Source organism: Canis lupus, chromosome 13, assembly GCF_003254725.2.
Source record: "Canis lupus dingo isolate Sandy chromosome 13, ASM325472v2, whole genome shotgun sequence".
Classification (NCBI taxonomy): Eukaryota; Metazoa; Chordata; class Mammalia; order Carnivora; family Canidae; genus Canis; species Canis lupus.
The window spans coordinates 23,257,030-23,270,301 of record NC_064255.1 but is presented as its reverse complement, the minus strand read 5'-3'; the positions used below and the strand labels follow the sequence as shown (position 1 = coordinate 23,270,301).

The 13,272-nt window shown below is 39.3% G+C and overlaps 1 protein-coding gene across 2 annotated transcripts in view; it reads left to right on the top strand.

The window, feature by feature from the left end:
• WASHC5 (WASH complex subunit 5) overlaps positions 1–13,272 on the top strand; it is a 58,661-nt gene that overhangs the window by 26,518 nt on the left and 18,871 nt on the right. For both annotated transcript variants that reach the window (XM_025451032.3, XM_035715535.2), the window contains 7 exons: positions 2,413–2,525; positions 3,852–4,018; positions 4,098–4,173; positions 5,272–5,382; positions 6,379–6,519; positions 7,560–7,640; positions 12,138–12,239. In XM_025451032.3, coding sequence (XP_025306817.3) covers positions 2,413–2,525; positions 3,852–4,018; positions 4,098–4,173; positions 5,272–5,382; positions 6,379–6,519; positions 7,560–7,640; positions 12,138–12,239 — 791 coding nt within the window. The remainder of the gene's footprint in view (positions 1–2,412; positions 2,526–3,851; positions 4,019–4,097; positions 4,174–5,271; positions 5,383–6,378; positions 6,520–7,559; positions 7,641–12,137; positions 12,240–13,272) is intronic.

Genomic DNA, 13,272 nt, shown 5'->3' with positions numbered 1-13,272 from the left:
TAGCATAATATCCTGTAGTTCCATCCACATCGTTGCAAATGGGAAGATTTCATTTTTTGATGGCTGAGTAGTATTCTACCGTATATATACTGTATCTTCTTTATTCATTCATATGTTCATGGACATCTGGGCTCTTTCCCTAATTTGGCTATTGTGGGCATTGCAGCTATAAACATTGGGATGCATGTGCCCTTTCAGATCACTACATTTGTATCTTTGGGGTAAATACATAGTAGTATAATTGCTAGGTCATAGGGTAGCTCTATTTTCAACTTTTTTGAGGAACCTCCATACTGTTTTCCAGAGTGGCCTCACCAGCTTGCAGTCCCACCAAGAGTGTACGAGAATTCCTTTTTCTCTGCATTCTCCCAACAACTGTTCCTAACTTATTAATTTTAGTCATTCTGACTGGTGTGAGGTGGTAATCTCATTATAGTTTTGGTTTGTATTTCCCTGATGCTAAGCAATGTTGAGCATTTTTGCTTCTTTGAGGATATTTTATCTGTAGGAAAATTATGGTGTCACTTAAAATTTAAATAGCAAGAAACCTTTCAAAATGTCCCTGAATGATCATTCTGAATTTTAAGATCACAAGTTATCTTTTTATTTTTTATTTTTATTTTTTTAAGATTTTATTTATTTATTCATGAGAGACAGAGAGAAAGAGAGAGGCAGAGACACAGGTAGAGGGAGAAGCAGGCTCCATGCAGGGAACCTGATGTGGGACTCGATCCTGGGTCTCCAGGATTACACCTTGGGCTGAAAGCGGCGCTAAACCCTGAGCCACCCGCGCTGCCTACAGGTTATCTTTTTAATGCCTGATGTTTAACTGCGAAATTCATTTCTGGAAAGGCTAATTATACAGTAGAATAGTACAGCTTTTTGTTTATAAAAAGGTTAATAGTATAGCTTTTTGTTTTAAAAAACTAGTATTTTTAATCAATATGATATTGTGATTACTATATTTGGCTTTTCTTGACTTATTTGATGCTGAATGGTTGGCCTAAAATATATTTCCAGATTACTTTATATTCCTAGTGGGAAAACTTGTGTTTTTAGTCATGTGATAAAAATTGGCAACATGTTTTGCAGTTCACTACATTATGTCTAGAAAACAAGGAACCACCTATAACAATGCAGCCAGATTAGTTTTTGAGAATCAGGCACATTCATCTTTGTGCTAATCACTTTTAGGTTCTTATAAATCCCTGCATCCTTTCCAAGGTCATTCAAAACAGTATTTTATACTTTATCTGGCTCTATAGCATATTTCAGCTTAGGATATACTTCCACAAATATTTCTCGTTTGAGCCTTACAATGCTGTGAGATAAGGATCTGTATTCTTATTTTACATATAAAGAACTCGAAGCTGTAAAAGGGAGTCACTTGATGAAGGTAACAAAGGTTCAGAGCCTAGATCAAACTTGGCACCTCAGACTCTGAACCCTGTGTACTTTCGCTACTCCATAGCTGTCACTCTACAGAAACAAAATCGAAAACAAAAACAACAACTTTAAAATTACTACTAATGTTCCTCATCCCAGTTCTTGAAATAACTTCGATTATAAGCCCTGAAGTACTTATCAAGTGAAATCATCCCACGGATGGATCAAACAAACAAAAAACAAACTTTAAGGAATCCATTTGGTGAAGTAAAAGAGCAAAGCCTCTGAACCTGGCCAGACAGTTGAGAAAAGCCTGGCTCTGCCATTTAACTGTGTGACCCTGCCTGGATCCTTCCCCGCTCTGGGCATCAGCTGATCTGAGAAACGCCTTCTCATTCCTGCCTCCATAAATTGTTGTGAAGATTCAGTGAGACGAGCTAAGAGCTTTGCCTGCCCCAGTGAGGGGGCCTCAAGGCATGCTGGTGCTTTTTCTCCAGTGGTTTGTGAATGCAAACACACACCCTCAGCTGTTCAAACCCCTACTTCACACTTGTGCTGCCCCTCATTGCCCTCCGAGATATGCCATTGTAATTTTTTCCTGAAGCTTCCGCCCATGTCCCTAGGGACAAGCTATCCCTGTGCCTCTCTCTGCCTATGCAGACCTTGACCCATCCTCATTTCTCCAGAAAACCCTTTCCAGTCACTCTGTGTCCCATCTGTGTCCTCACGGCCCCCATGCCCACCATTGCACACTTGCATTCACAGCCATGTACTTGGGCCCTTAGGCTTTTCCTGCCAGGTATTAGACTTAGCCACTGACTAGAAAGTTCCATCTCTTCTATCAGGTCACATGCCCAAAGCATTTTGGTGGTTATCTTGTGGAGAATCCCCGAGGGCGATGTCAGGGACACAGAGAGAGCTCTGTGAATAAGACCTAGATTTGTAAAGGGTTACTGAATAAATCCAAAGCCACAGCTATGGGAATTCTGGGATCTCAGCAGTCTCTCCTTGTTTCTGTGTTCATAGAAAACCTACAAGCTTGGTTCAGAGAGATCTCAAAACAAATCCTGTCTTTAAATCACGATGATTCAACTGCTGCTGGCAGGAAAACAGTACAGCTCATACAAGCTTTGGAGGAGGTAAGAAAACCCTTTGTAAACGCCAATGCTTGGATCATGAATCAGACTTTCCGACCCACCGAGCAATCTGGTCCTGGAAATATATCTGAAAGAATATTTCATCAGAAGCAACAAAAAGCAAACTCTGATCACTGTAATCTTATATCCAGTATCCCTAAAATTGGGCAAATAATGAAGTGATCAGCATGAAGAGAATGCCAACAAAAACGATGACATTTCCACTTACAGAAACATGTAGTCTTAGAAAAATAATTATGAAGACAATATAGAAACATCGGGGAAATTGTGATAAGGCAGCAAAAGCTAAAACAGCACTGCATTGTAGGCACCTATTCTAGATCGGGGAGGAGTTTCGGGGTTAAAACTATAACGGAATACACAGCAATAACCATGTTGTATAATGATCAAATGCTTGTAAGTGGGGTTTTCTTTTCCATCAAAAACGTTTGTTTTTTATCTACTCAAATATTATCTACTCAGATTCAAAGAAGACTTAGTATATTTTCCCACTCTTGAAATTTTAATTGTATGCTTAACTAGGTTTAAAATGAAAAATAAAAGCATGATAAAAAAAAAAGCAATAGCCATCAACTATTTAAAAGATCATCCATACTTACTTGGAACTGTCTAACTGGTATAATATATGTCTTTAAAGATATAAATAATACATTTTTGGCATACTTTCTTATAGGCTTTTTTTTTTTTTTCTGAAAGGTTTTATGGTCACTATTAGTGACAACACAAAACAGTACTCCATTGTTGGTGTGTCAGTTTTCCCGGACAACAATCCGACTTATACTATTCCTATTGTGCTCATAAACAACTTTGTAAATGTCAGGTGCTTGTTATCATTTGTGATATTTATTTTGACAATGGCCCAGGCACCTTGAATTAGATACATTAAAACTTCAGGACACTGGAGAACCATTATTTTGTTTTAAGGAATCCAACAAAAGAACTGAATAATGTACAAATGCCAACACCCTGGTTGTGATATGACTTACTCTGTTTTTTTAGCAAACCTACAAATCTTCAGAATTGAGGATTTTCTAATACGTGTTTATTGACGCTAAAATGGAAGATGGAAGTATGCACTCATTCTGTCATATATGTACACAGTAAAAAGAGTAGAACATTTTCTAATCCTAGAAACCTGTGCATTACATTATGACTTGGCTCATACGTTTCTAAAATTATCATTTGAAATAGCAATTTTGCCAAGAAATTCTTAGCAAGTGCTGTGCCTTTTTTGAAGTGTTTTCAGGGAAAAGGAACACCATACAAGCCATTCAGAAGTTTTTAATTAAATGTATTTATGTGACATAGGTTCAGGAATTTCACCAGTTGGAGTCAAATCTGCAAGTATGTCAGTTTCTTGCTGATACTCGCAAGTTTCTTCATCAAATGATCCGAACTATTAACATTAAAGAGGAGGTCCTGATCACTATGCAGATCGTTGGGGACCTTTCTTTTGCTTGGCAATTAATTGACAGGTAAGATGGCCAGCCTAACATTTCGCCTCGATGAAGGCCACTGGATGGATGTTTCCTTAGCATTGATCTCTCTTTACAGTTTCACAGATATCATGCAAGAGAGCATAAGGGTAAACCCATCCATGGTCACTAAACTCAGAGCTACATTCCTGAAGGTAAGCAAAGAACAGATCACATTCTCAGGCTCTAGGGAAGAATTGGTCTTCATTATTCCCTCATGCATTAATTCAGCCCACAATTTCATTCTTTGAGAAAGGTCATTTTTATAGACTGAAAATTGTTAGGAGTTTTTCCATGAGAGCACAGTTTCAAAAGATGCCATGCATATTTGAAGTTTCAATTAATGTAAGTTGGATGTCTTCCAGAAAATAGTTTTAATTTTTAAAATAAGTTTTTATAGTTTTACAAATATATGAAATATATGGGTCCTTTTTTCTCTAGATGTGAATTAAGTCCTTTTACTTTCTCATTGAAAAAATTCTTGTTGAGCCTCTGCTGTAAACTAGGATTTCCTCTAAAGATTAGGGAATAGTGGTGAACAACACAAGTATGGCCCTTGCTCTCAAGGTAATTTCAGATCGAGATAAATGAGCAAATAATTGACTCAGTGTCTAAAGACAGAGTTACCTTATATATCAGTTCTTAGGTGCACTTTCTTTCCTATTTAAAAATCTCTGTAATTGGGGATGGATTTTATAATTGACAGCGTATCAAAGCTCAGTCATCAGCATTTTTTTTCTCTTTTTTTTTTCTGAGTCGTACATAAAATATTGGCTCTTTGTACATGCCAGGACGTCTTAGATTGGAGTCAGTACAGTAATCCATCCATCCTAGTGTCTGACACCCATAAAGAGTAGCTGTCTTCCATAGCATAGTGGCTCTCAAACTTGAAGGGCACCAGAATCACCTGGGAGGCCTATTACAACACAGATTGCTGGGCGTCAGCCCCCAGAGTTTCTTATTAAGGACCTTTCCCGTGGGGCTCAAGAACTGGCATCTGTAACAAGTTCCCAGGTGATGCTGATGCTGCTGGTCTGAGGACCACAGTTTGAGAACCACTGCTATATCTGATGACTGTTATTTTTTAAAACTGTATCGTTGTCAGAAACTGTCAATGACTTTGATGAAGTTCAGTGGTTGCTGTTTTCTCTTGGTTAGAACCCAGGAGCTCTGTTACATGTTACTCTTTTGGGGAAGTGAGATTTGTAGGACTTTTTGAAATGGAGAAACAAACATAGCTACTCTTCTTTCAGCTTGCCTCTGCCCTAGATCTTCCCCTTCTTCGAATTAATCAAGCAAATAGTCCTGATCTTCTCAGTGTGTCTCAATATTACTCTGGTGAACTGGTGTCCTATGTGAGAAAGGTAAGAAATGCATCAAGGTGATACTGATTTTGTTGGCAGACTAACTGCTCTTCAAAGACCAAAAAGGTGCTTGGGACCCTATAAAAAGTATACACATGTTCCCTTCCCTCATCCTTTTTTTTTTTTTTTAAGGTTTTATTTATTAATTCATGAGAGACAGAGAGAGGCAAAAACATAGGCAGAGGGCAAAGCCAGCTCCCTGTGGGGAGCCAGATGTGGGACTTGATCCCAGGATCCCGAGATCACGCCCTGAGCTGAAGGCAGATGCTCAACACTGAGCCACCCAGGTGTCCCTCCCTTCCTTTCTTCTTAACTTGATTCCAGAAATTTGCAGTAACTGAACCTAAACTTACTCTTACTGGTCCTGTGGATATGCAGGTGTTTTCACTCCCAAGGAACTTTTACACTGTTTTTTTCCTAAATATTGGTGGTATTAACCCCCCACTTATATGAAGTATAAGTATAGAAACAAAACGAGAGATATTGGCTTCTACAAAGTCACAGAGCTAGTTGGTAAAAGAGCTATATCTAGATCCAGCATCTCCTCGTTAGAACTTAAAATTTTTAGAGGAATTTTGGTCCTGTTTCAAGAACATATGGTACAGCGTGGAGCCAAACAGACCAGTGTTCACAATTTACTTGTGTCACACACTAATTGAGTGCTCTACAGCCATGTTACTTAACACCTCTGATCCTCGATCTTTTAAAAGTTTGTAATGTAGGAAAGATACACCTTTTTGCTACCTCTCTGTGTGACGATTATTAACCTTCTATCCTGTGAGCAGTTAATGCTTAATAAATAACTTAGGAACTTAGCCGTGTGCCTGAGAGCAGATTACTAAAAGAGCTCTCGTGAAATCCCTTATTGTCTCTTCCTGTAGACAAATGGCTGCTTGCACACTCTGGGGGCTGTCTTACTGCCATCTGAGCATTTATCTGCTAAGAAAAATAAAAAGAGATATTCAACTGTTTTTCCTCTTTTCTCTTTTACTGAAGGTTTTGCAGATCATTCCAGAAAGCATGTTTACTTCTCTTCTCAAGATCATAAAGCTTCAAACCCATGATATCATTGAGGTACCGACCCGCCTGGACAAAGACAAGCTAAGGGACTACGCTCAGCTTGGCCCACGATACGAGGTGACGTGTCCTTTTGACTTCTGCCTTTTGATATTTAACACCCAACCCATGACGCGCCACAAGTCTGCGTTGCCGGCTGTATCCCTAGGACCAGCAGACCAATTCTGATTTGTTTCTTCCTACTCTCAGGGATAACTGCTTGTGCCATGTTAGCGTAGCCATGCCTTTATTCATTACCTTGTCCCGGTGTTATTCCAGGCCTCACCAAGTGTTCTCAGAGGAAGTGGAACTCACCTGGTCACTTTTCTCCCGAACAGTCCTGGAGAATCAGCCTATCTTCTTTTTGGGCTAAAGATTGCCCAGACTTTTCTCATTCAGGTTCCTGGTTTGTACATCAAATCAGTGGCTCAAAGTAATCTGGGTTCCATTAACCTAACCATTTCCTCCAGCCAGACTTTTAAGCCCACTCAATAGTTAAGCAGCCTTGGGGGTGGTTCTTCCCAAATACCTCTGCTTTTCTTTCCCCTTGAACTTAAAAGATGTGAAGAAGTGAAATCAAGTGGAAATTGACAATATGAACTCCACTGTCTTCACATCATGCCAGTGTCAATTTTACATCCTCTGACACAACTCTAGAAATGACATCAGGAATTTTGACATTCAGCTTCAAATTTATGTATTTATTCTCACTCAAAAATATAGCATTGGTCTACCTTATCAGTGTCTCCTTATGTTGCTGGGGAAAAAGAAGTAGAAGGCAGTAAAGGGGAGATTACTCTGTTAGAGTCTTGATGAGCCTTTTCTACGGGGAAAGGACCATCGATCTCATGGAACCCTGCTTTTTATGCATGAGAAACTGAGGCCTGAAGAGGGGGAAATGATTGGTCAGCATCTAAAGAACAATTTAATGTCTGCTGACCCCGTTCCCAGTGTGTCGAACCGTGGTCTCTCGGTTCCATCACAGTGCCTCATTTCTGACCAGGACACATCACTCGTGCTGTCCTGGTTCATTCCAGGACTATCAGCCAATTTTCACTTTCTGTGGAAACGATGGATCTTTTATCTGAAGTACTTCATTAACTTCTTTCTCTTTGTTAAAGGTTGCCAAGCTTACTCATGCTATTTCCATTTTTACTGAAGGCATCTTAATGATGAAGACAACTTTGGTCGGCATCATCAAGGTATGGCTTTTGTCCTGGTCCACCTGATTAGACTGCTAGTTTGGATTACTGTGGTGGTTCTCCCATAGGGAACAGGGAATGACATTGTCATCTTGTGTCCCTTGCTGTTTCACAATTAGCTCTTGGTCTTCACTTTACTCACTTCTTGATGGAGGAAGAGAGAGAGAGCATTATAATCCTGATCTTTCACCCATATCCAAGAGTTACTTAAATCTAAGAAAAATCCGTATTATTGAATTTTTTGTAATAACAAAACAAAATGATTCAACTCCTTTGGCCAAACAGCTGGCTCAGTCTCTCCCACCTTCTTTCCTTCTAGTATTTTTATATTACATCTCAGGTGCAGAGAGCCGAGATAATCCTATGGCATTACTATTGTCTAGCCATTGTCATCAAGGATGCATGCTTTTCTTTCTCCTCTGGATGCCCACAGCCATTCCCATCCCCAGTGGCACCTGCTCTCTATGTTCAATTTCTGTCCCCAAAGAGGTATCTGTATTTTAAGCATGAGGTGTTACTTGATGTGTGCATGTTTGATTTCTCTGCATCCTATTGTGCTCTAAAGCCCATTCTTTTTCCAATCCTTCTCACTAGTTATCACTTTGAGAATTTATTTATGTCTCTGAGTTGGGTAATTGGTTACTTCTTACTACTGCATAGAATTTTACATTTTACTTAACCATTCACCAAGGCACAAACACCCATATTGTCTGTTTTCATCCTAACATTCCCCATTATCATAAGCATCTCTGAATATGTCCCTACTGTACACTTGTGCAAGAATTTCTCTGAAATCTGCCTCCCCAGGAGTGGATCACTGGGTCTTAAGGTGTGCCTATTCTTAATTTCTCTCAATGCCACCAGATTGCCTTCTGAAATAAGTGTTTCACAAAATGTCTTACCCACATTTTTACCAATACTTGTTATTATCCACATTCCAATTTTTGCTCTCCCAAAGAGTAGAAAGTGTTATTTCAATGTTGTTTTAATTTGTAATCCTATGGTGACTAGTGATGTGCCCATTCACAAGGTTCCTGGTGCTTTTATTTTTCATTTATCTGACATCAGCAGATACTACGTATTTCTTATTTAAAAAAAATGCTTATCTATTGAATTGCCAGATTAACATTTGTGTTAATAAAATCCAAGAAAATATAGGAAATGAACCTAAATAGGAATGGAAATTTAGTGTGTTTTTTCTGTGAGTATGCTGAAATACCATTGTGCCCCTAGAATACTAATAAAATCTATGCAGTATGCTTTAGGCCTGATGCCAGTTTAATTCAGTTGATATGCAGAGAGTACACATGCAGGTTATCATTTCTTACTAATCTATAAAGTGGTGATAAATCCTAGGACCAGATTAAGCATCTTACATGCAAAATGACCAGTACAAGAAGGATGTAGTAAAACCTAATAATTACCAATAATTATCAAAGGAAAGCCTGCTTAAGAAAAATGCAGATTTAGGGCACCTGGGTGGCTCAGTGGTTGAACATCTGCCTCTGGGTCAGGTCATGATCCCAGGGTCCTGGGATCGAGTGCCACATTGGGCTCCCTGCAGGGAGTCTGCCTCTCCCTCTGCCTATGTCTCTGCCTTGCTTTGTGTGTCTCTCATAAGTAATAAATAAAATCTTTAAAAAAAAATAGAAAAAAAATGCAAATCTTTTGCCATAGCCTTTCAGATGAGAGCAGAGGAAATACCACCTTGACCACACTCAACCCAGTAGACTATCTCTGCTAGTCTAACCACTCATAGCTTTCTGTAAGGGATCCTGTGGCCCTCACTAGTCTTTAACCCTCAAATGTTAAGCATCTGTTTCAGACACTTATAAAAAGTATAAGTTGAGGCCCTTGGGTGTGGAGCCTACTTAAAAAGAAAGTATAAGTTGACTTTAATCCATATGACTGAAAACAAATAAGATTTACACAGACATGTATGTGTAAATGTTCATTGTTAGAGGTAGCCAAAAAAAATATTTTAAAAATAATAGAGGGGTGCCTGGGCTCAGTCCATTAAGCATCCAACTCTTAATCTCAGCCTAAGTCTTGATCTCAGGGTGGTAAGTTCAAGCTCAGCATGGAGCCTACTTAAGATAGAATAATAAGGAAATAAAATAATAGATAAAAAATTTAAAAGAATAAAATAATCCAAACATTTATCACTAAGAGAATGTTTAAACACATCATGGTGCGTTCCTACTGTAGATTCCTCTGCTGCCATTTAGAAAGCATTTGCCACTGAAAGATTTTTTTTTTATGATTTTATTTATTTATTTGACAGAGAGAGCACAAACAGGGGGAGTGGTAGGCAGAGAGAGAGGGAGAAGCAGACTCACCACAGAGCAGGGAGCCCAATATAGGACTTGATCCTAATACTCTGGGATCATGACCTGAGTTGAAGGCAGACACTTAACCAACTGAGCCACCCATGCAGCCACCACTGGAAGATTTCTAAAACCTTAAAACTTTGTTAAATTACAAAACAATGTGTGTGTGTTTGTGTGTATGTACATATTATAGTCCTATTTAGATTCTTTAAATTAGATATGTATTAAGGATAATATTTATGTATACAAATTCATGGGGAAAGGTCTGGAGGATCCATATGAAAACTGTTAACTGTTAACTTCAGAAGAGGACAGAAGTGTGAGGGAAGAGGCTGTGGGAAGGAGGCTTTCTCTAAGATGTTCTTGGAAGCTTCATGTTACTTTTTGATTTTTTCCCCCTCATCGATTATTCATCTAGTTATAATTTGTTATTGTAAAAAAGGGCACAGATACTGAGAGCTGTAGAAACACTTGTGCAGTTTAATGGGTTATTACAACCACCATCCAAGTCAAGAAATACAGTTTCCCAGGTCCTACCCCAGGACCCTCCTCCTGTGCCCTGACCTAATCTCAGTTTCCCTGTGTAGAGTTTTATTATCCAAAAGTAAATCTCTGGACACTACATTAAAAAAAAAATATGTTAGGTGCACCTGGATGGCTCATTCAGTTAAGCATCCAACTCTTGGTTTTAGCTCAGGTCATGATCTCCTGGGTGGTGGAATTGAGCCCGTTTCAGGCTCCATGCTCAGTGGGGAGTCTGCTTGAGGACTCTTTCCCTCTGCTCCTACTCCCTACTCGTACTCTCTAAAATAAATAAATAGATCTTTAAAAAGAAAGAAATGTTTAAAATATATCTTTTAAGCCTTTTTTTTACATTTTTATTTATTTATGATAGTCACACAGAGAGAGAGAGAGAGAGAGGCAGAGACACAGGCAGAGGGAGAAGCAGGCTCCATGCATCAGGAGCCCGACGTGGGATTCGATCCCAGGTCTCCAGGATCGCGCCCTGGGCCAAAGGCAGGCACTAAACCGCTGCGCCACCCAGGAATCCCTTTTAAGTCTTTTTTTAAGAAGATTTTATTTATTTATTCATGAAAGACACAGAAAGAGAGGCAGACATAGGCAGAGGGAGAGGCAGTCTCCCCATGGGGATCCCCATGCGGGACTCAATCCCAGGACCCCAGGATCACAACCTGAGCCAAAGGCAGATGCTCAACCACTGAGCCACCCAGGCGCCCCTAGCCTTTTTTATTCTTCAGGTTTCTCTCCTTACAGTTTATCTGGTGAGGAACCCACAGCTGTTGACCTGTTGTTTTTCCAGTCTGGATTTTGCTGATGGCACAATCATGATGTAGCTCGACACGTTTCTCTAGCTTTTGTATTTCATGCAACTTTCATTGCAGTTGTCATTCTTGAAGTTTAGATGTAATCAAACCTAGGTGGACCCCATCCATTTGTCTTTATGACTTTTCAAAATAATGGTTTGTTGCACATATTAAAAGTACAAGAGACAAGTCTCAGGGCATTCAAAGGATTATGTCAAACTATCTGATGTTTTATGGATTTGGTAGGAGATTGACTTTTAGAATAACAAGTGCTTTCTCATTACAGAAAAAAAGAACCAGCCAAATAAGCTTACAGCATCAGATAGCAGATTTGCTTTCCCATTTTATCTCCCTAATTACAAGCAGCATTCCAAGAATGCTGAAAGAAAAGAGAATTGTTAAATCTGTCCGACCACAAGCTTGAGTTTGCTCATGGGGGTGTAGATGCCCTGAGATAACATTGGGAAGAAAGGTGTGCGCTCAATTCAAGGGCAGGCCCATCATTCCAACCCTCCTCTTGATGCGGAGAAAAGGCACTTTTTACTTTTAATGAAATGATTAAAAATAAGCAGCAATTTAAAACTTTTCATACCCACAGTCTTTGGAATGTCATGTAAAATTAGCATGAATTTTACTGAGGTCAACCAAGTCCTAAAGAGTTACAGGTTTAATCATTCTTTCCAGGCTGCACATGATCAAAGGGACAGGAAAGGAGAAAGTCTCAGTTATTGAGAAATGGGGTAGGAAAGGGGTCCACCATCTGGAAACCAACTTTTCCTTTGGATTTCTTCATGCCTCCGCTTTTCCTCATTGTCATTTATTGCTTTTTGATTTGCACTCAGGTGGATCCCAAACAGTTACTGGAAGATGGAATAAGGAAGGAGCTAGTTAAACGTGTTGCTTTCGCTCTTCATAGGGGATTGATCTTCAACCCCCGAGCCAAGGTATCAGATGACCGAAGGGGTCTGTCCTGTCTCTCTGTCCAGCTTGCATAATGGACAAGCACACTATTTTTAACTATCATGAGCAAGACCTTTCCTCCTAACAGATATCTAATGCATGATGTTCAGTACAATTGACCAATGTGTTCTTTGATCCAATATTGTAATCTGTTTGTATGATCAGAAAATCCTTTCCAGAACCCATCCTTTCCTTTACCTGTTGATCCCCAAGTTTAAGAACTGAACTGATGACTGTGATCCAGAGTTACTTCTTCTTCTTAAAGTTAGAATTCGTAAACCCCAAGGCACATAGGAACTATAAAGCCTGTCATTTCTTATTTTCCTTGATCTGTTAGAGAATATGTTCATTTTTCTCAGGAGGAAAAAAAAATGGGCCTAAAATTTATATCTAGGGTACTTTGACCCCAGTAAATTCAATTTAAAATATTTTAAGTATTTTCAGGTTAGATATATTCATCAAATGACGTGAGAGAAATCTTCAACTTTCATTTTTTTATAGTCTTTCATATGAGACTTCCTTCCCAAATGAATGAAACCTCTTCTTTGCTGAATGTCTGACAAAAGTTGCCAGTCATACTCGTTGAGGTAGAAATGAGCATTTCCAAAGCTGTCTTCAGCTATCACTGTGGTCTCACACACAGTATGGGTCTCATTTAAAGTCTAGCAGAGAGTGAAATAAGTCAATCAGAGAAGGACAAACATTATATGGTTTCATTCATTTGGGGAATGTAAAAAATAGTGAAAGGGAATAAAGGGGAAAGGAGAAAAAAATGAGTGGGAAATATCAGAAAGGGAGACAGAACACGAGAGACTCCTAACTCTGGGAAATGAACTAGGGGTGGTGGAAGGGGAGGTGGGCGGGGGGTGGGGGTGACTGGGTGATGGGCACTGAGGGGGGCACTTGATGGAATGAGCACTGTGTGTTATTCTATATATTGGCAAATTGAACACCAATAAAAAATAAATTTATAAAAAAATAAAGTCTAACAGAGATATTGGAGTTGACCACCTACTC